The following is a 23,587-nucleotide window of genomic DNA, read 5'->3' on the forward strand; positions in this document are numbered from 1 at the left end:
GAGTGCGTCACAGGGAGTGCGTCACAGGGAGTGCATCACAGGGAGTGTGTCACAGAGTGTGTCACAAGGAGTGTGTCACAGTGAGTGTGTCACAGTGAGTGAGTCACAAGGAGTGTGTCACAAGGAGTGTGTCACAGGGAGTGCGTCACAGAGAGTGTGTCACAAGGAGTGAGTCACAAGGAGTGAGTCACAGGGAGTGTGTCACAAGGAGTGTGTTACAGGGAGTGCATCACAGGGAGTGTGTCACAAGGAGTGTGTCACAGGGAGTGTGTCACAGGGAGTGTGTCACAAGGAGTGTGTCACAGTGAGTGAGTCACAAGGAGTGTGTCACAGGGAGTGTGTCACAGTGAGTGAGTCACAAGGAGTGTGTCACAGGGCATGTGCCACAGAGTGTGTCACAGAGTGTGTCACAGAGAGTGTGTCACAGAGAGTGAGTCACAAGGAGTGTGTCACAGGGAGTGTGTCACAGGGAGTGTATCACAAGGAGTGTGTCACAGGGAGTGTGTCACAGTGAGTGAGTCACAAGGAGTGTGTCACAGGGCGTGTGTCACAGAGTGTGTCACAGAGAGTGCGTCACAGAGAGTGAGTCACAAGGAATGTGTCACAGGGAGTGTGTCATAGAGTGTGTCACAGAGAGTGCGTCACAGAGAGTGAGTCACAAGGAGTGTGTCACAGAGAGTGCGTCACAGAGAGTGAGTCACAAGGAGTGTGTCATAGAGAGTGCGTCACAGAGAGTGAGTCACAAGGAGTGTGTCACAGAGAGTGCGTCACAGAGAGTGAGTAACAAGGAGTGTGTCACAGGGAGTGTGTCACAGTGAGTGAGTCACAAGGAGTGTGTCACAGGGAGTGTGTCACAAGGAGTGTGTCACAGGGAGTGAGTCACAAGGAGTGTGTCACAGTGAGTGAGCCACAAGGAGTGTGTCACAGTGAGGGAGTCACAAGGAGTGTGTCACAGGGAGTGTGTCACAAGGAGTGTGTCACAGTGAGTGAGTCACAAGGAGTGTGTCACACGGAGTGTGTCACAGTGAGTGAGTCACAAGGAGTGTGTCACAGGGCATGTGCCACAGAGTGTGTCACAGAGAGTGTGTCACGGAGAGTGAGTCACAAGGAGTGTGTCACAGGGAGTGTGTCACAGGGAGTGTATCACAAGGAGTGTGTCACAGGGAGTGTGTCACAGTGAGTGTGTCACAGGGCGTGTGTCACAGAGTGTGTCACAGAGAGTGCGTCACAGAGAGTGCGTCACAGAGAGTGAGTCACAGAGAGTGCGTCACAGAGAGTGCGTCACAGAGAGTGTGTCACAGGGAGTGTATCACAAGGAGTGTGTCACAGGGAGTGTGTCACAGTGAGTGAGTCACAAGGAGTGTGTCACAGGGAGTGTGTCACAAGGAGTGTGTCACAGAGAGTGAGCCACAAGGAATGTGTCACAGGGAGTGTGTCACACAGTGTGTCACAGAGAGTGCGTCACAGAGAGTGAGTCACAAGGAGTGTGTCACAGAGAGTGCGTCACAGAGAGTGAGTCACAAGGAGTGTGTCACAGGGAGTGTGTCACAGTGAGTGAGTCACAAGGAGTGTGTCACAGAGAGTGTGTCACAGTGAGTGAGTCACAAGGAGTGTGTCACAGAGAGTGAGTCACAAGGAGTGTGTCACAGTGAGTGAGTCACAAGGAGTGTGTCACAGTGAGGGAGTCACAAGGAGTGTGTCACAGAGAGTGAGTCACAAGGAGTGTGTCACAGAGAGTGAGTCACAAGGAGTGTGTCACAGAGAGTGAGTCACAAGGAGTGTGTCACAGAGAGTGAGTCACAAGGAGTGTGTCACAGAGAGTGAGTCACAGTGAGGGAGTCACAAGGAGTGTGTCACAGTGAGTGAGTCACAAGGAGTGTGTCACAGTGAGTGAGTCACAAGGAGTGTGTCACAGAGAGTGAGTCACAAGGAGTGTGTCACAGAGAGTGAGTCACAAGGAGTGTGTCACAGAGAGTGAGTCAGTGAGTGAGTCACAAGGAGTGTGTCACAGAGAGTGAGTCACAAGGAGTGTGTCACAGAGAGTGAGTCACAGTGAGTGAGTCACAAGGAGTGTGTCACAGTGAGTGAGTCACAAGGAGTGTGTCACAGTGAGTGAGTCACAAGGAGTGTGTCACAGAGAGTGAGTCACAAGGAGTGTGTCACAGAGAGTGAGTCACAAGGAGTGTGTCACAGAGAGTGAGTCACAGAGAGTGAGTCACAAGGAGTGTGTCACAGAGAGTGAGTCACAGTGAGTGAGTCACAAGGAGTGTGTCACAGTGAGTGAGTCACAAGGAGTGTGTCACAGTGAGTGAGTCACAAAGGAGTGTGTCACAGTGAGTGAGTCACAAGGAGTATGTCACAGAGAGTGAGTCACAAGGAGTGTGTCACAGAGAGTGAGTCACAAGGAGTGTGTCACAAGGAGTGTGTCACAGAGAGTGAGTCACAAGGAGTGTGTCACAGGGAGTGTGTCACAGAGTGTGTCACAGAGAGTGCGTCACAAGGAGTGTGTCACAGGGAGTGTGTCACAAGGAGTGTGTCACAGTGAGTGAGTCACAAGGAGTGTGTCACAGAGAGTGAGTCACAAGGAGTGTGTCACAGGGAGTGTGTCACAAGGAGTGTGTCACAGTGAGTGAGTCACAAGGAGTGTGTCACAGAGAGTGAGTCACAAGGAGTGTGTCACAGAGAGTGAGTCACAAGGAGTGTGTCACAGGGAGTGTGTCACAAGGAGTGTGTCACAGTGAGTGTGTCACAAGGAGTGTGTCACAGAGAGTGAGTCACAAGGAGTGTGTCACAGAGAGTGTGTCACAAGGAGTGTGTCACAGGGAGTGTGTCACAAGGAGTGTGTCACAGTGAGTGAGTCACAAGGAGTGTGTCACAGAGAGTGTGTCACAGAGAGTGTGTCACAAGGAGTGTGTCACAGGGAGTGTGTCACAGAGAGTGAGTCACAAGAAGTGTGTCACAGGGAGTGTGTCACAAGGAGTTTGTCACAGTGAGTGAGTCACAAGGAGTGTGTCACAGAGAGTGTGTCACAGAGAGTGTGTCACAAGGGGTGTGTCACAAGGAGTGTGTCACAGAGAGTGAGTCACAAGGAGTGTGTCACAGGGAGTGTGTCACAAGGAGTGTGTCACAGTGAGTGAGTCACAAGGAGTGTGTCACAGAGAGTGTGTCACAGAGTGTGTCACAAGGAGTGTGTCACATAGGCAGACCCCTAACACAGTGACCAGCTTCGCAATAGTGTTACACCCCGTGAGGGCGTAGGGCCTGTTACACCCCGTGAGGGCGTAGGGCCTGTTACACACCGGCCAGGAATGCAGGGAGTGTTTGACACTGGGCAGGAATGCACTCAGTATTAGACACTGGGTGGGAATGTATGTCACCTTACTAACTCTGGGTAAGGCAGCTAGTAATCGAAAACTGGGTGGGAATACAGTCCACTTCCTCGGGATGTTTCCCTGTCTGTCCCGAGGTCCCTCACTTCCCTTGGGCAAATGGTCAATCCTCTTGTGAGAGGGGAGTCCAATCTCATCCACAGCAAGGCTGGACAGGTTCAAATAAGAGAGTGTGCCCTATTCGGACCATTGCCTGGTGTTAAACATTAGCCATGTGTGCGACCTGGAAGAATTCCCGGGGCAACGGATACCATATTCAGGGGGCATGTCCAACTAGTTATGATCTTTCACAGACAGTATGAGATCCTGCTGTTCTCTTTGTGCTGTGTGGTGCGACAGTGACACCTGCTGGTCCAACAGTAGCAGCAGTCGCCACGTCTCTGCTCTCAAATAATGATAGAGTGACCCCTGGTGTCACAGTCGAACTGCCAACTTAATTGAGCCAAATGCTGCAACTCGTGGGGTAATTTATAGCTGCAATCAGTGTGAATACAAATTGGGAGAGTTATAAAGTAGGCTATCACACCCGGGTCAAAATTACCCCCAGTAAATATTGTTAAATCTCTCATGCATTCAGACTCCTGCGCCAAGTTATTGCTAAGTGGTTAATTCTTTAGCAACATGAGACCAAACTGTGTTCACTACAGGAATCTTCTTACCAGAGACACTGTCGAATATCATAAAAGCATGAGAAATGGGAACAGGAGGAGGCCATTCGGCCCCTCGAGCCTGCTCTGCCATTCAATGCAATCATGGCTGATCCCGGGCTTCAACTCCTTTTTCCCGCCCTTTCCCATATCCCTTCATACCCTGAAACCAAAAAGCCGTCTATTCCAGCCTTAAATACATTCAACGATGAAGCACCCACAGCCCTCTGGGATAGAGAATTCCTAAGATTCACAACCCTTTGAGTGAAGAAATGTCTCCTCAATCCCAGTCCTAAATGATCGGCCCCCTTTTCCCGAGACTGTCTCTCCCCCCCCCCCGCGCCGTGTCCTACAGATTCCCCGCCCACCCAGGGGGAAACAATCTCTCGGTATCTACCCCGTCGAGCCCTTTCAGAATCATGCATATTTCAATGAGATGACAGCTCACTCTGCTCAACACCAGAATGTTGGCTCAATTTACTCAACCTTTCACTGGAGGACCCCACTCTGATCCCAGGGGCTAATCCAGGGAGCCTTCACTTCACTGATTCCAATTCGAGTCCTGCCCTCCTTATATATGGCGGCCAAAAATATTCTTAAATCTCCTGCAGGGACTGACCATAGATTATCATAGCATTTACAGTGCAGAAGGAGGCCATTCGGCCCATCGAGTCTGCACCGGCTCTTGGAAAGAGCACCCTACCCAAGGTCAACATCGCCACTCTATCCCCATAACCCAGTAACCCCACCCAACACTAAGGGCAATTTTGGACACTAAGGGCAATTTACCATGGCCAATCCACCTAACCTGCTTGACGCGTTAGGGGGGGGGTTGTGGGTGCGGAGTAATGTCTCCCTCACTTCTGTGGGGCCTGTAGCACCAGCTTCATCAGGAAATACGGGAAAGGAAGGGACTGCAGAATTTGTGATACACCCCTCTCGACTAGCCAGAGTGTAACCTTTGTTGCACAATTCTTCCTGTGCAACCTTGTTAAATACAGGGATATGTTGCTGGCTAGGATGGCATCCATTGCCTGTCCCTAATTGCCCCTTGAGAATGTGGTGATGAGCCGCATTCTTGAACCGCTGCAGCTCATGTGGTGTAGATACACCCACAGTGCTGTTAGGGAGGGAGTTCCAGGGTTTTGTCCCAGTGACAGTGAAGGAACGGCCGATAGATTTCCAAGTCAGGGTGGTGAGTGACTTGGAGGGGAACCTCCAGGTGGCGGTGTTCCCATGTGTCGACTGCACTTGTCTTTCTAAATGGTAGTGGCCATGTGTTTGCATCACGCCTTCACACTCAATGCTCTTGTCCTCACTCTCCACTCACTGCCTCTGGTGTACACCGCTCCCTCATTCCAGTCCCCACTCTCTCACCCGTGCACTTGCTCTTTCACTTAACGCTCTCTCCCTCACACTCTCATCCCCCCCCTCACTCACCTGTGCACTGCTCCATCACACTCAATGCTTTCCCTCACGCCAGTCCCTCTCTCAACTGTGCACATTGGTCCCTCTCAATCAATGCTCTCTCTCATGCTCCAGACCCCCCTTAGCTGTGCACTCTGCTCCCTCACACTCAATGCTCTTTCCCTCACTGTAGTCCTCCTCCCTGTCGCCTGTGCACTTTGCTCCCTCACACTCAATGCTCTCCTTCACACGCCAATCCCCCTCTCTTCCGTGCACACCACTTCCTCACACTCAATGCTCTCTCCCTCACATTCCATTCCCTTCCCTCTCTCCTGTGCACACCACTCCCTCAGTCAAAATTCTCTCCCTCACACTCCAGTCCCCCCCCCCCCCTTCTCTCCCTTACCTGTATACCTGTGCACACCACTCCCTCACACTCTGTGCTCTCCCTCCCACCTCCTCTGTTCACCTTGCTGCTTCTCTGGTGCTTGTCCGTTCATTGGTCCAGATTGTGAACTCCGAGCGCAGCTATCGCACGTGCACGAGCAAAAACAAAATACTGCAGCGACTGGACATGTGGGCTAAACACAGATAAAGCTGAAATATTCAGCAGGTCCAGGCAGTATCTGTGGAGAGAGAGAGACCGGCAAATGCTCGGATTTTTCTCAAGTAAAAATCTTTATTGTCATCTATGCATCTATAATAAAAACATTTACAGATTTGGTGTTCTATGAACTGTGGGTGGAAGAATTACACCGCTGTGCAGAAAGAAAGATTCAAATAATCGGCTGGGAAAATTCCTCTTAAATTAGTTGTCATCGTCCTCCTCCTCCTCTTCCTCCTCCTCCTCTTCCTCCGCCTCCTCCGCCGCCGCCAGTCGCTCCTCCATCGCGGCCCGCAGTGCCTGCTCCTCTTCCACCGTCGGGTCATCCACCTCGGTGGTATCGGGACCGCTGGCAAACTCCGGCTGGACTGGCGGGGCTGTGGGGGGGCTGTAGTTATCCGGGCTGTACTTGTGGCCCCAGCCAAAATAGATGTTGTCAAATTTTCTGTCGAACAGAGAAACATTTCAGTCAAAGCTCGGTTGCAGCCCAGTGGAACAACCCCAAGTGATTGGGTGGGCCAGTGTAGTTTAAAGAGATAAATGTTCATGTCTCAGCCTTGTAACTGTGGGGCGGTGCCAACGGAAACAGCAGTCACTTCCCGAAAACAAGGAAGAGCTGTACCTAGCCAGTCCCAACCCATCCCTCGCTAAAAGTGGAAGGTAAATATTTGACCTATATGCCGCTATTAATACCTGCCCTGGTCTTTATTACCATTAACACTCCCTTTGTCTTGTGTCTGTGAGATCTCTCCTCTGCTTCCATCTATTCCTGACCCTCCATTCCACTCATCCTGCGTTGTGCCCCTCTCTTCAGCAATGTAAAACCCGCCACATTTCTACCTCTCCAACTCGGAAGAGTCATACAGGCTCGAAACGTTAATTTTGTTTCTCTCGCCACAGATGCTACCAGGCCTGCTGAGACCTGCCAGTCTGAAGATGTGCAAGGTGGGTGGGTTGGCCACGCTAAAGTTGTTCCTTAGTGACCAAAGGTTGGGTGGGTGTGGGTACGGTGCTCTTTCGGAGGGTCGGTGCAGACCCGATGGGCTGAATGGCCTCCTTCTGCACTGTAGAGATTCCATGAACTACGTTTTTCCAGAACTTTCTGGTTTTGTTTCAGATTCCCAGCATCAGCAGTATTTTGATTTTAAACACTGAGCCACCAGGCCAACGAAACCCCCCCCCCTCCCTTACACTCCCCCCTTACACCCTCCCCCCACACACACACCCTTACCCCCCCCACCCCCCTTACCCCCCTCCCCCTTACCACCCCCCCTTACCCCCCTCCCCCCTTACCACCCCCCCTCACCACCCCCTCTTACCCCCCTCCCCCCTTACCACCCCCCTCACCACCCCCCTCCTTACCCCCCCATTACCCGCCCCACCAACCCCCCCCTTACCCCCCCCCCCCACCCCCCACCCCACCCCCCCTACCCCCCCCTACCCACCCCCGGCCAAAATAATGGGATACTCACTTTCCAACTGCAAAGGTGTATGCGCCTGGCCAGAGATTGGACCGGACCACAGCAATGGCGTACTGGGGGATCAGGTGGGTCGAAGCCTTGACTACCCAGGGGGGGATATGGTTGACCTCTGAAACAATGAAAGATGAGAAGGGAGGCATGAGAAACATTTCAGTTACTGACCTCATCATCACAGGAAGGAACACGAGAGAAATGTTCTTCCTACTTCTCGCTTAGGCGGGAGACGTTAAGAGTCACAGAGTCGGGCAGCTCGGCGGCGCAGTGGGTTAGCCCTGCTGCCTCACGGCGCCAAGGTCCCAGGTTCGATCCCGGCCCTGGATCACTGTCCGTGTGGAGTTTGCACATTCTCCCCGTGTCTGCGTGGGTTTCGCCCCCACAACCCAAAGATGTGCAGGGTAGGTGGATTGGCCGCGCTGAATTGCCCCTTCATTGGAAAAAATGAATTGGGTACTCAAAATTTTTAAAACAAGTCATAGAGTCATTTAGCCACACAGGACAGAGAAACAGGCCTTTTGGCCCACCATATCTATGCTGACCATCATATACCAATCTAAACTGATCCCATTTACCAGCACTTGGCCCACAGACTGTATGCTGTGGCCATTTAGGTTCCTGGGAATGAAGGGGTTATCTTAAGAGGAAAAGGTTGGGTTTTTCTCGTTTGGAGTTCAGAAAAATGATACGTGATCTTATTCAAACATACAAGATCCTGAGGGGACTTGACAGGGTGGATTCTGAAAAGATGTTTCCCCGTGTGGGAAAGAGTAGAACTAGGGGGGGCACAGTTTAAAAATAAGGGGCCCCATTTCTCCCCGGGTCTGCGTGGGTTTCCTCCGGTTTCCTCCCACAAGTCCCGAAAGATGTGCTGTCAGGTAATTTGGACATTCTGAATTCTCCCTCAGCGGACACGAACAGGGGCCGGGGTGGGGGGATTTTCACAGTAACCTCATTGCAGTGTTAATGCAAGCCTACTTGTGACACTAATAAAGATTATTATTAAGATGGAGATTAGGTGATATTTCTTCTCTGAAAGGCTCATGATTGTTTAGAGCTCCCTTCCCCAGAAAGCAGTGGAGGCAACAAATAGTGATACGTTTTTGACTAACAAGGGAATCAAAGAATATCCAGGGTAGGCAGGATCGTGGCATTGAGCCTAAATCATGATCTTATTGGATGGAATAGAATCGAGGGGCTGAATAGCCTGCTCCTGCTCCTAATTTGTATGTTTGTGCGGCAGCTGTGCGAGTAGGTCGGTACACGGAATGTGGAGAGATAATGGGCAAGTGGGGTTAGGGGTTCTAGGGAAAAGGTGGGACGGTGGATTCAGGGGGGGTAGCCAAAAGTTGGGTAGGTGAAGCTGACCGATGTGTGAAGTAGGTGGGTGGGATTTTTTTAAAAACTCAGGGGCTGTGGACATCACTGGCTAGGTCAACATCTTTGTTGCCCATCCCTAATTGCCCTTGAGAAGGTGGTGGTGTGCCGCCTTCTTGAATCACTGCAGTCCTTGTGGCTGTAGGTACACCCACAGTGCTGTTAGGGAGGGAGTTTCCAAGTCATGATGGTGAGTGGCTTGGAGGGGAACCTCCAGGTTCTGACGTTCCCATGTATCTGCCGCTCTTGTCCTTCTGAATGGTAAATGGTTTGGGAGGTGCTGCCGAAGGAGCCTCGGGGGGTTCCTGCAGTGCATCTTGTAGATGGTGCACACGGCTGCCACTGTTCGTCGGTGGTGGAGGGTTTGAATGCCAATCAAGCATGGCTGCCTTATCCGGGATGGTGATGAGCTTCTCGAGTGTTGTTGGAGCTGCACTCATCCAGGGAAGTGGAGAGTATTATGTCATATGCCTAACTTGTGCCTTGTAGATGGTGGACAGGCTTTGGGGAGTCAAGATTCCCAGCCTCTGGCCTGCTGTTGTGGACTCAGTATTTAAACGGCTGGTCCAGTTCAGTTTCTGGTCAATGGTATCGCCCAGAATGTTATTGAGGGACATGAGGAGAAGGTGGGTAGGGAATCGATCTGTGGAAATGAGATTGGTTTGATGGGCCTGGTGACCTTCTCCTAAAATTCCTCAGTTGTTGGAGCCTTCAGGAGAGAGTGAATGGAAATGTTGCAACAAAAGAAACATTGTACAAAAAACAAATTGAAATACTGTAAGGGTCTTATTCCAATGATGTCTGTACTACCTGCATCCTCAGACAGGGGAGTGAGGAGGGGTGGCCCCACCTCTGGTTCAGGTTCGTCTGGTGCCTCTTTCTCCTCTTCTTCCTCCTCCTCCTCAAAATCCTCCTCCTTGTTCTGAACAGGATTAAACCAAACACAGCGGCCCTGCATCAGACCAAACAATTTCATTACAGAAGCCAAACCTCTGGAATAGGATTCAACGTACTTTGACTCATGTGATGGCTTTTAAAAATTAATTGCCAGTACCAATGTGACACTGAGCTACATAAGGAGATCTTGGGACAGGTGATCAAAATCTTGGCCAAAGCGGTGGGTTTGAGAGAATACCTTAGCAGAGGGAAGAGTCCGAGATTTAGGGAGAGAATTCCAGAGTTTAGAGCTCGAGGCAGCTGAAGACTGAACCACCAGAAGTGTGTGGAACTGGAAATCAGGGATAATAATAAAAATAATCTTTATTGTCACAAGTTGGCTTACAATGAAGTTACTGTGAAAATCCCCTAGTCGCCACACTCCGGTAACTGTTCGGGTACACAGAGGGAGAACTCAGAATGCCCAATTCACCTAACAGCACGCCTTTCGGGACTTGTGGGAGGAAACCGGAGCACCCGGAGGAAACCCACGCAGACACGAGGAGAACGCGCAGACTCTGCACAGACAGTGACCCAAGCTGGGAATCTAACCTGGGACCCTGGCGCTGTGGAGCAACAGTGCTAACCACCGTGCTACCCAAAATTGGAGGAGCACAGAGATCACGGAAGGCTGTCGGGCTTAAGAGGCTTACAGACCAAGGAGGGGTGAGGCAATGCAGAATTGTGTCATCATCTAAGCATCCAATGGGTCCCCCATGTCTCAAGGTTCCACCCTAATCTGTGCCCCTGTTGAATACACCTGGGGATACTGAGAATGGAGAATAGCGATGGGAGCTGCAAGCCAATGTGTTTGCACGCAGGGTCCTCGATTAGACATGGCGGACAACTGGCGCAATATTGCTGAAATATTTCCCCAGAACAATTTGCAGACAGAGGGTGTGCCACTGCCTCCTAGCTTGGTCAATGATGATTACTGGCAACGACATGGTCAACGATGATTAATGGCAACGGCATGGTCAATGGTGATTAAGGGCAATGGCATGGTCAACGGTGATTCATGGCAAACGCATGGTCAACGGTGATTAATGGCAACGGCATGGTCAATGGTGATTAATGGCAACGGCATGGTCAACGGTGATTAATGGCAACGGCATGGTCAACGGTGATTAATGGCAACGGCATGGTCAATGGTGATTAATGGCAACTGCATGGTCAACGGTGATTAATGGCAACGGCATGGTCAACGGTGATTCATGGCAACGGCATGGTCAATGGTGATTAATGGCAACGGCATGGTCAACGGTGATTCATGGCAACGACATGGTCAATGGTGATTAATGGCAACTGCATGGTCAACGGTGATTCATGGCAACGGCATGGTCAATGGTGATTAATGGCAACGGCATGGTCAACGGTGATTCATGGCAACGGCATGGTCAACGGTGATTAATGGCAACGGCATGGTCAACGGTGATTCATGGCAACGACATGGTCAATGGTGATTAATGGCAATGGCATGGTCAATGGTGATTAATGGCAACGACATGGTCAATGGTGATTAATGGCAACGGCATGGTTAATGGTGATTAATGGCAATGGCATGGTCAACGGTGATTAATGGCAACGGCATGGTCAACGGTGATTAATGGCAACGGCATGGTCAACGGTGATTAATGGCAACGGCATGGTCAACGGTGATTCATGGCAACGGCATGGTCAACGGTGATTAATGGCAACGACATGGTCAATGATGATTAATGGCAACGGCATGGTCAATGGGGATTAATGGCAACGGCATGGTCAATGATGATTAATGGCAACGGCATGGTCAATGGTGATTAATGGCAATGGCATGGTCAACGGTGAATAATGGCAACGGCATGGTCAATGTTGATTAATGGCAATGGCATGGTCAACGGTGATTAATGGCAATGGCATGGTCAACGGTGAATAATGGCAACGGCATGGTCAACGGTGATTAATGGCAACGACATGGTCAATGATGATTAATGGCAACGGCATGGTCAATGGTGATTAATGGCAATGGCATGGTCAACGGTGAATAATGGCAACGGCATGGTCAATGTTGATTAATGGCAATGGCATGGTCAATGTTGATTAATGGCAATGGCATGGTCAACGGTGATTAATGGCAACGGCATGGTCAACGGTGAATAATGGCAACGGCATGGTCAATGTTGATTAATGGCAATGGCATGGTCAATGGTGATTAATGGCAATGGCATGGTCAACGGTGATTAATGGCAACGGCATGGTCAGTGGTGATTAATGGCAACTGCATGGTCAATGGTGATTAATGGCAACGGCATGGTCAATGTTGATTAATGCCAACGGCATGGTCAATGTTGATTAATGGCAACGGCATGGTCAATGGTGATTAATGGTGTAAATCCAGAAAATTGGCGATCAGCAGAACAGTGAGGTGACAGACGAAAAAAGACTTTTGTCGATTAAGGTGGGAATGATGGCAGAGCATTTTCAGTATTGCAATGAACAAGGGCACAACACAATCCCCAAAGAATCTCACAAACTCTGTTGTTTGCTAGAACTTACAAGTATTAATAATGAGGGTGTGCCCTTGATTGTGAGTTCACAGCAACTTCCGACTTACAATCTCTTTGATCATCACTGAATGTGTTGGACGGCTCTCCACCACTAAGCTTGATCCAGGTTCCCACCATTGGACACGTATCATTAACTCCGGAGTTCTTGCCCTCACATCCAAATCATTGCCCGCCCGCCCACCCTCTCTTTTGGGTGTCATAGTGGTAATTTCACATGACTAGCAATCCAGAGGCCCTGGACACGGGTTTGAATCCCACTGCGGCAGCTGGTGGAATTTAAATTCAATTAAGTCAAATCTGGATCTGAAAAACAAGTCGCAGTAATGGCGACCCTGACAACTATCATCGATTGTTGTAGAAACCCATCTGACTCACTAATGTCTCCTTTAGGGAAGGAAATCTGCTGTCCTTACCCAGGCTGGCCTACACGTGACTTGAGACCCACACAGTGATGTGGTTGACTCTTAACTGCCCCTCTGAAATTGTCCAGCAAGCCACTCTGTTCAGGGGCAATTAGAGATGGGCAACAATTGTTGGCATCGACACCCACATCCTCGTGAAAGAATGAATGAAAAAAAATGGGAGAGTCTTAGGTGAGGGCAAGATAAAATCAAAAATGAAGGTGCAAAAGGCATGCAAACCTGTGGGAGGATGTGTTGTGTGTGATGCACCCAATTGGCCATACTGTCCAACAGCTCTGATGTGGCAATGCCCTCAAATTCCACATTCTCCTCGTAGTTTTCCCTGACTGACCCTTCCTCCTCCTCCTCCTCCTCCTCTCCAAACTGGTAGAATCCCAGTGGGCTGATCTGTGTGCCGGCAGATATCCGAGCAATCTGTGCTCTCAGATAATTCATCTCGTTACCAGGAAACGGCGGGTAGCTGATGACAGAAGCTTCCAGGTTGCCGGTGAAGAATTTCTTAATCTTCCTGGCTATTGTAATCTGCGCTGGTGTAACTGGGGGCAGCTTCACCCATGGCTTGGCTGGCTCACTGCAGGCAAAGTAGGTATACTTGTTCGTCCCGGAGCGATTTTCCTCTTTCGGGATGACTGGCGGGGGTTTGTACGTCGATGCTGGAGGCTTATCTTCCACCTCTTCAGTCTCTTCCTCCTCGGTTCGCCCAAACTCATCTTTTTCGTCTTCCTTCCCCTCCGCATCCTCCTCTTCGCCCACTTCCTCGGTGTCCTCCTCTCCTTCGCGATATTCCACCTCAGCTATGATATAATTTGCGTTGATTCCCAAGATCTTCCCCCAGAACCTGCACTTCTGCAGTGGGTATACATCCACCAGTTGCTTCAGTGCCAGTAAGATGCGGTACATCTCGTCCGTGCCAAGGCCGATTCCTGTATGTTGAAAGTAATAGGCCATTTCCATGACATTTGGGAGGGGTGTATCCACCTGCCAGAGAAAACAGAAGCAGAGAAAAATGAGGCTGAAATCCTGCACCAAAAGAATGAAAGACTTGCATTTGGCCCGTGGTGACTGCACCGGCCTCCAAATGAGCATCGTGACTGAGCGCCATATGCCTGCCCTTTACCCTGTACTCCTGCACATTGTTTCTATTTCTATTCAAGTAAAGCCTCGATTGAACCTGCCTCCCCCACACTTCCAGGTCGCGCATTCCAGGCCCCAACCACTCGCTGGGTGAAAAAGATTTTTCTCACATTGCATTTGCTTCTTTTGCAAATCACTTTAAATCTGTGCCCCTCTCGTTCTCCGTCCTTTCGAGTGACTTTGTCAAAGTAAATAAGAAGGGACTGTTTCCACTGGGGGGGGGGGGTCAGTCACCCGAAGGACACAAAATGAAGATAATCGTCAAAAGAACCAAGAAGAACAGGAGGAAAACAGAATTTGCACAAGTTGTTTTGAGCAGGAAAAGATCTGAATATATACTTGAACAAGGAAAAAAATATTAATGCTCTGGGAAACCGGGGCTAATTGAATAATTCTTTCAAGGAGCTAGCACAGGCCCGATGAGCCAAATGGCCTCCCCACATGCTCTATGCTCAGCAAAAAAGTTATTTTCACCACAGCAATGAGCATCAAAACGTCACAATTTGGAAGTTTGGTTGTGGGACAGATCTTTTTGTTAGCCCTACTTACATTCCTCAAACCACTTTGTGTTAAGTGGACAAACCTCTTGCCCTCTGTTTTCGCTGCCAATGCTTCTCTTGCAACTAACTGCAGATGCCAGCGAGCAATCCAAGGGTGAGGCGCCTTCCAGTTCGCCCTTCACTCATGCGCATGTCCAGGATTGGAAACTTTGCAGAGGGAAATGCCTGGGCCCACACCACACACACTGTTGTGAAGCACATCTATATATAAAAATGTGTTCGCCTTCCTCACCTAAAGTTCATTACTATCCATACAATTCCTACAGTGCCATTTGGCCCATCAGGTCTGCACCGTACCCTCCAACAGAGCACCCTACCTTGGCCTACTCCCCTGCCCTATCCCTGTAACCCCACCTAACCTGCACATCTTTTGGACACAAAGGGTAAATTTTAGCATGGCCAGTACCCCTTTGGACTTTGGGGGGAAACCCACGCAGACCCGGGGAGAGCGTGCAAACTCCACAGAGACAGTGACCCAAGGCCAGAATTGAACCTGGGTCAGTGGCGCTAACCACTGTGTCACCGTGCCACCCTAAGGTGCTGGCTCTTGGTGGGTGCTGTCGCCTTCCGGCTCTTTACACAAGTAAAATTCTCTGTGGATATGTCTAGTCAGATGTTAGCAGCCAATGTGAGTACAACATGACCACGTCCGAGGATAATTCCAGTCCTCACCCCAATGGAGGCCAGTTGATTCAGCGGGAATCAGTAGGAATCATCCTATCCAGTTCCTTTAACAGATGGGCCAACAGGGGAGTTGGTGCCTGGCTTTGAGCCTCCGATGCACTATTCCATCCATCCGCCCTGCACACTGACCTCAATGCAATCGAGGGCTTTACACCGGTGCAGCACCAAGCTTCTGAAACCAGTATTTACCACTTCTTCCTCATGATCTGCTCCCCCTTCCTCGGCTTCGACTGTTTTTGCAAAGAGGGATTTTTGAAGCTCAGCCAAACTGTACGCCTTTGAGCTCTCATACTCGTCATGAAGTGTGTCCATCTTCTTGTCGAACTGTGTCCGCTTCACCTTTTTGCTGATGTCTTCTATGATGTCCACAGCATTGTTGGGCCGTTCATCCAACAACTTGGTCATCACCTGCGACAGGTGATCGTAGCTGGAAGGGGAGAAAACAAAGGTTGAACGGTCGCTGTGCTCTCCTACAGAATACCTCCTGCTCAACTTCAACCATTTACAAACATATCCTCTTCCCATTTGCTTATATTCTTGCAACTTTTTCTCACAGCAGCCTCTCGGGGACGGCCCTAGCTATTACTGAGGCTGCCCTGCAGTCCTTCACTCAAGTGATCATTTCTTTCAGGAGCCTTCATACAGGATATTGACCCGAAATGGGTATCGAAGCCAAAGGTGATCACAGAAGGGGGCAAGACACACATGTACGAGATTAAGTGAAAGATGTGGGGACAGGAGCAGATTTTAACAACGAGCCGCTTAAAGCAATATTAGGAGAGATGGCCCAAAACTCAGTGAAAGGGGTAGGTTTGGAGCTGAGTCTGAAAGGAACAAAGAGAAATAGAGACCTTTTCAGAAGAAATTCCAGAGCTTAGAGCCCAGGAGGCTGAAGGTATGGGCGCTAATGGCAGACCAATTAAATCAGGAATGCACAAAAGGTTATGATACCTTGGAGGTTTATATGGCTCGAGATTAGAGAGATAGGGAAGCGTGAGGCCATGGAGCGATTTGAAAGAATGGATGAGAATTTTAAAATCAAGCCGTTGCTTCACCAGCCACCTAAGTAGGTCAGTGAGCACAGAGGGTGATGGGTGATACAATCAGCCCAGTGGTTAGCACTGCTGCCTCACAACACCAGGGACCCGAGTTGAATTCCGGCCTTGGGTGATTGTCTGTGTGGAGTTTGTACTTTCTCCCCATGTGTGCATGGGTTTCCTCTGGGTGCTCTGGTTTCCTCCCACAGACCAAAGATGTGCACGTTAGGTGGGGTTACAGGGATAGGGTGGGGGAGTGGGCCTAGGTAGGGTGCGCCTTGTTGGTGCAGACCTGATGGGTTGAATGGCCTCCTTTGCACTGTAGAGATTCTATGGACTGGGGCGACGTAAGACACAGGGAGGTGAGTTTTGTGTAACCTCAAGTCCTGGGGATTTGTCGGATTTTAGACCCTTAAGTTGCTTCAATAGTTTTTATCTGCTGCTATTAATTAGTTTAAGTTCTTCGCTTTTGTTAGCCCCTTGGTTACACTCTATTTATGGTGTAATATGTGCCTTCTACAGCAAAGACAGAAACCAAATATTTGTTCACTGTCTCTGCCATTTCCTCATTCCCCATGATAATTTTGCGTCTTTGCCTCTTAAGGACCAACGCTTACTTTAGCTACTCGCCTCCTTTTTATATATTTGGAAAAGTTCTTACAATCTGTTTTGATATTTCAATCTGTTTTGATATTTCCCGACTAGATTACTCTCATACTCTATTTTTCCTTAGCAATTTTTAAAGGCCTTTTGCTGGTTTGTAAAACGCTCCTCCTCGTCTAAGCAGATCTTGTGTATACGGAGAGCTTGTCCATAGGGGATGGCTTCTTTAATGTGTTTAGGGTGGAAGCTGGAGAAGTGGAGCATTGTGAGGTTATCCGTGGGTTTGCGGTAAAGCACAGAGGGTGATGGGTGATACAATCAGCCCAGTGGTTAGCACTGCTGCCTCACAACACCAGGGACCCGAGTTGAATTCCGGCCTTGGGTGATTGTCTGTGTGGAGTTTGTACTTTCTCCCCATGTGTGCATGGGTTTCCTCTGGGTGCTCTGGTTTCCTCCCACAGACCAAAGATGTGCACGTTAGGTGGGGTTACAGGGATAGGGTGGGGGAGTGGGCCTAGGTAGGGTGCGCCTTGTTGCTGAGGTGACCGTCCTTGATGGAGACGTGAGTGTCCAAGAATGCAGCTGATTTTGGAGAGTAGTCCATGGTGAGTCTGATGGTTGGATGGAACTTATTAACGTCATTGTGTAGTCGGGACCTGGGATTCATGTCGCATTACATTCATCCCCCACCATTTGAACAGGACCTACTCACCGCACAGGATCTACAACCGACGTTATACACCAGATACATCGATGACATTTTTTTCCTTTGGACCCACGGCGAAGAATCACTGAAACGACTACACGATGACGTTAATAAGTTCCATCCAACCATCAGACTCACCATGGACTACTCTCCAAAATCAGTTGCATTCTTGGACACACTCATCTCCATCAAGGAAGGTCACCTCAGCACTTCGCTTTACCGCAAGCCCACGGATAACCTCACGATGCTCCACTTCTCCAGCTTCCACCCTAAACACATTAAAGAAGCCATCCCCTATGGACAAGCTCTCCGTATACACAGGATCTGCTTAGACGAGGAGGAGTGTAACAGACATCTACAGACGTTGAAAGATGCCCTCGTACGAACGGGATATGGCACTCGACTCATCGATCGACAGTTCCAACGCGCCACAGCGAAAAACCGCACCGACCTCCTCAGAAGACAAACATGGGACACAACCGACAGAATACCCTTCGTCGTCCAGTACTTCCCCGGAGCGGAGAAACTACGTCATCTTCTTCACAGCTTTCAACACGTCATTGATGACGATGAACATCTTGCCAAGGTCATCCCCACACCCCCACTACTTGCCTTCAAACAACCGCGCAACCTCAAACAAACCATTGTTTGCAGCAAACTACCCAGTCTTCAGAACAGTGACCACGACACCACACAACCCTGCCATGGCAATCTCTGCAAGACGTGCCAGATCATCGACATGGATACCACTATTACATGTGAGAACACCACCCACCAGGTACGCGGTACATACTCGTGCGACTCGGCCAACGTTGTCTACCTCATACGCTGCAGGAAAGGATGTCCCGAAGCGTGGTACATTGGCGAGACCATGCAGACGCTGCGACAACGAATGAATGGACATCACGCGACAATCACCAGGCAGGAATGTTCCCTTCCAGTCGGGGAACACTTCAGCAGTCAAGGGCATTCAGCCTCTGATCTCCGGGTAAGCGTTCTCCAAGGCGGCCTTCAGGACGCGCGACAACGCAGAATCGCCGAGCAGAAACTTATAGCCAAGTTCTGCACACATGAGTGCGGCCTCAACCGGGACCTGGGACTCATGTCGCATTACATTCATCCCCCACCATCTGGCCTGCGAAATCCTACTAACTGTCCTGGCTTGACACAATTCACACCTCTTTAACCTGGGGTTACCCCATCTCTGGATCTGTAACGATTTAATCACCTGCTAATGGTCGCATTCCAAGCATTGTCTGGCAGCTTTGAATTTGTCTATATATATGTTTCTGGAACAGACCTCTTCATTCACCTGAGGAAGGAGCAGCGCTCCGAAAGCTACTGATATCGAAACAAATCTGTTGGACTTTAACCTGGTGTTGTAAGACTTCGTACTGTGCTCACCCCAGTCCAACGCCGGCATCACCACATCGTTCTAAATTTGCACCTAGATTGACTCTGCTTCCTGATCTTCTGGTTAAAGAGGTAGGTATCAAGGAGGGTCCTAATTGAGGGTGGTGGTATCTTGGACTGAAGACATAGATGCCGGCTGGATAGAAGGGGTCAAGACAATCACCCAACTCCCCATCTCCAGATGAGAAACGAAATGTGCTTGTGAAGGGCAAGGCACTCCCTCAAACGATGCAAAATCTGGAAGGTATAATTTCAAGTAATCCACACCCATGTAATCTGTATGAAAAAGACTAACCTCACGCTTTTGTGCAAATTGGGCATAGATACTGTATCCCAAAACCCAACTAAAATCAAACCCTTATGATCACATCAAGGTTACGTTGCCATCCGATGAAAGTGGTACACGGCCTCACAGGGTAAGGCGAAAATGACGGCAGCAGAGCATTCTGGTAACGGTTAGCAAGGTGTAGGGGAGGGAATAGATGCCAGGGTTGGTGAGGCAAGGCAAGACAGAAAGATAACAAACTTGTTAATCAAATCGTTTTGGCAAGGTGTGTATAAGTTTAGGTACTCACAGGTTGAGGTTGGATACGGTGCTTTTCTGCAGCAAATAAGCCTTGGCATTTTGGATCATGATTTCATTTGCAGAAGTCAGATTATTCTCAGTTTCCACCTGCACCAACACTTCCTGACTACTCATGCTGCTCGGAAAATCGCTCTGTTGCATTTTGGACTCAGACTCTGACTGGCCTGCCTGACGCCAGTTATCTGGAAGCTCTGCCATTTCTGTGTTTCCCTCTCTTGACCTGTGTTCACTTTCTGCTATCTAGCTGCTCTCCGGCAGATATTCGGGCTCTTGGTTTCTCCCTCTTTTTCTCGCCTTTCTAAACTTCTGAGATGTCAATTTATTTCCTCCTTTTTGATGTCCTTTTCCACCCTTTACTTTGCTTTCACTCTTGTCATTTTCCTAACTCTCACTGCCTAATATACCTGGACTCACCTCATTTGCTCCCTACAATAGAACATTCACTCCCTCTCCCTCCACTCTGAGCTCTAACACTCCCTCTCTTTCTCTATCTCTCTCTATCACACCTTCCCTATCGCAATCTATCGCTCTCTCCCTCTATCAGGCACCCTCTCTCTATCACACTCTCTCTATCTCTCCCACTCCCACTCTATCACACTCCCCCTCTCTCTATCTCTGTTGATCCCTCTCTCACACTCACTCTCTCTCTTTTACTCTTGCTATCTATCTCTGTCCCTGTCTCTCTATTTCTCTCTGCTCACTCTCTCTCTATCTCACTCCATTTCTCCCTCTCTATCACTCTCAATCTCACTCTCTCTATCTTTCTATTTCACTCTCTCTTTCTCTCTAAATCTTTCTAACTCTATCTCTCTTTCACTCTCTTTCTCTCTATTTCACTCTCTATCGTTCTAACTCTATCTCACTCTCACTATCTTTCTCCCACACACTCTCTATCGCTTGCTCACTCTCTCCATCTCTCTCTCTCTCTCTATCACACTCTCTATCTATCACTCTCTATCTCACTCCCTCACACACTCTCTCTATCTTTCTCTCTATCTCACTCTCTCTTTCTAACTCTATCTCCCTCTATCGCTCGCTCACTCTCTCTATCACACTCTTTCTCCCTCTCTCTCTCTCTCACACACACACTCTCTCTCTCCCTCTCTTTCTCTTTCTCCCTCTCTCGCTATCTCACTCTCAGTCTCTCCGTTTCCCGGGTGACCGTCACTAACATTCAGCCAGTTGCTGAGAAAAAAAATCAAACAGAGCGTGCGGAACACGTCACCGGGCAGAGCGCGCGGAACGCGTCACCGGGCAGAGCGTGCGGAAGGCGTCACCGCGCGGAGCGTGTGGAGGGCGTCACCGGGCGGAGCGTGCGGAGGGCGTCACCGGGCAGAGCGTGCGGAACGCGTCACCGCGCAGACCGTCATCACCGCGCGGGGGCGCCAGGCATTTGAAAGCCGCAGCCGTTTGGTGTTTGTTCTAGAATTTTCCGAGCGTCGAACTGGGCCAGGTTCAGGTACGGCTCTGCATTCCCACTTGCTGCCAATCCTCCCTCAACCAACACCATCAAAACGCACACTGACTTATTTAACTGCTGCCGGGTGCACCGTGCTGTGATTTTGAAATGAAAACTTCCATGGCGTTAATTAAAGTGGGAAAATGAAGGTTCCCTGAGAGCAGAGGTCCCGGCTCGCCTCACGGTGTGGTGTGGGCTGAGCTGGGGTTTAGCTGTCTCTCAGCTAGTATTTGGTGCCGCCCATGAAGGAGCTGAGCTCTAAACACTAATGGTTGAAATTTCTGTTCAGGTTCTTCAGCTGCTCTTCCTCACAGCGGATTTGCGTTTGGCGATGGGCAGCTCAGCATCGTTTTCCACGGCCTGCACCTCGGAGTCCTCGCCAACCTTCTCGGACACCTCGCCCTCAGTGCACGGCACCTCCGGCGGGTTAGCCGACTGATCGCCGCCTGGCACTGACCTGTCCGCCGTCACCGACTCATGCTGGCACCGGCTTGTCCGCCGTCACTGACTCATCCTGGCACCGGCTTGTCCGCTGACACCGGTGCTCATCCTGGCACCGGCTTGTCCGCTGGCACCGGCTTCTCCGCTGACACCGGTGCTCATACTGGCACCGGCTTGTCCGCTGGCACCGGCTCATCCTGGCACCGGCTTGTCTGCCATCACCAGCTTGTCCGCTGGCACCGGCTCATCCTGGCACCGGCTTGTCCGCTGACACCGGTGCTCATCCTGGCACCGGCTTGTCCGCCATCACCAACTCATCTTGGCACAGGCTTGTCCGCTGGCATTGGCTCATCCTGGCACTGGCTTGTCCGCTGACACACCACGGTGCTCATCCTGGCACCGGCTTGTCCGCTGGCACCGGTGCTCATCCTGGCACCGGTTTGTCCGCCATCACCGACTCATGCTGGCACCGGCTTGTCCGCTGGCACCGGCTCATCCTGGCACCGGCTTGTCCACTGACACCAGCTCATCCTGGCACCGGCTTGTCGGCTGACACCGGCTCATCCTGGCACCGGCTTGTCCGCTGGCACCGGCTTGTCCGCCGTCACCAACTCATGCTGTCACCGGCTCATCCTGGCACCAGCTTGTCCGCCGTCATTGGCTCATCCTGGCACCGGCTTGTCCGCTGACACCGTGTGCTCATCCTGGCACCGGCTTGTCCGCTGACACCATGTGCTCATCCTGGCACCGGCTTGTCCGCTGTCGCTGGCTCATGCTGGCAACGGCTTGTCCGCCGTCACCGTCTCATCCCGGCACCGGCTTGTCCGCTGACACCAGCTCATCCTGGCACCGGCTTGTCTGCCGTCACCAACTCATCCTGGCACCGGCTTGTCCGCCAACACCGGCTCATGCTGGCACTGGCTTGCCCACCAGTACTGGCTCATCCCGGACCAGGATCACTTGCTCGGTGAAGTCCCTGTGCTCTCACGCCACCACATGTCGCAAGTTGGTGGAGGAACGACTGACTGCTGACCGGCAGCGCTGCCCTGCTGCCGAATCCTCTTTCGGAAGCAAAGAGCTGCAGCGTCACCAAGCTGTGAAGGCCATTTCCTCGCTCCCCAATCGAAACTCAACTGCCACCCATCACCCCCGAGCGCATCCCAGGCAACGCACATACCACCAGCGAGCATAGCCGACACTGTGCCTGGGCACAACCTAGGCCATGTCCCAGTCCCTTAGTTTTGGCTGCGCTCAAAGGGTATAAAGTTGCCTCAGATTGAGCTGCAACAGCACAAGAGGGCACGCGGTATTTCCTTCAGGTGCGCTAAAACAAAGCAGACCTGAGTTGCCTCATCCACAAGACTGCGGTCTACAACCCTGGAATGAAGCTGCCCGTCACTGCTTGTTTATCACACCGCGCAGGAATGTGCTTGTATTTCAGTTTTTTAAAATTCTTTCAGGGGATATGGGCATCGCTGGGCTGGGCCCAGCATTTGTTGCCCTTGAACCGAGTGGCATGCCTAAAAATGAGGTGTCAACCTGGTGAAGCTACAACACAGGACTACTTGTGTGCCAAACCTCATAAGCAGCAACTAATAGACAGAGCTAAGCGATTTCACAATAAACACATCAGATCGAAGCTCTGCCACATCCAGCCATCAATGGTGGTGAACAATTAACTCACCGGAGGAGGAGGCTCCACAAATATCCCCATCTCAATGATGCAGGAGCCCAGCACATCTGTGCAAAAGACAAGGCTGAAGCATTCGCAACAATCTTCAGCCGGAAGTGCCGAGTGGATGAGCCATCGCGGTCTCCTCCTGAGATCCCCAGCATCACAGATGCTGGTCTTCAGCCAATACGATTCACTCTACATGATATCAAGAAACAGCTGAAGGCACTGGAGAGTGCACAAGCTATGGGCCCTGACAATATTCCGGCAACAGTACTGAAGACTTGTCCTCCATAACTTGCTGTCCCCATATCAAAACGATTCCAGTACAGCTGCCACACTGACATCTATCCGGCAATGTGGACAATTGTCCAAGGGTGTCCTGTGCACAGGAAACAAATTACATTTGTGCCACAGAAGTGCCAGGCAATAACCATCTCCTACAAGAGTGGATCTGACCATCCCTTTTTGACTTTTAATGGCATTGCC

At 50.5% G+C, this 23,587-nt stretch overlaps 1 protein-coding gene across 1 annotated transcript; it reads right to left on the minus strand.

Moving 5' to 3' along the window:
- Positions 1-6,102: 6,102 nt before the first annotated feature.
- On the minus strand, positions 6,103-20,748 carry rsph4a (radial spoke head component 4A). Its single transcript, XM_072490149.1, has 6 exons — positions 19,516-20,748; positions 15,371-15,608; positions 13,023-13,781; positions 9,710-9,851; positions 7,520-7,637; positions 6,103-6,492 (listed from the first exon to the last, which is right to left on the minus strand). Exons 1-6 carry the CDS (start codon positions 19,722-19,724, stop codon positions 6,252-6,254), a joined length of 1,707 nt encoding a protein of 568 aa, XP_072346250.1. The 5' UTR covers positions 19,725-20,748; the 3' UTR covers positions 6,103-6,251.
- Positions 20,749-23,587: the final 2,839 nt, after the last annotated feature.

Source organism: Scyliorhinus torazame, chromosome 25, assembly GCF_047496885.1.
Source record: "Scyliorhinus torazame isolate Kashiwa2021f chromosome 25, sScyTor2.1, whole genome shotgun sequence".
In the NCBI taxonomy this organism is placed as follows: Eukaryota; Metazoa; Chordata; class Chondrichthyes; order Carcharhiniformes; family Scyliorhinidae; genus Scyliorhinus; species Scyliorhinus torazame.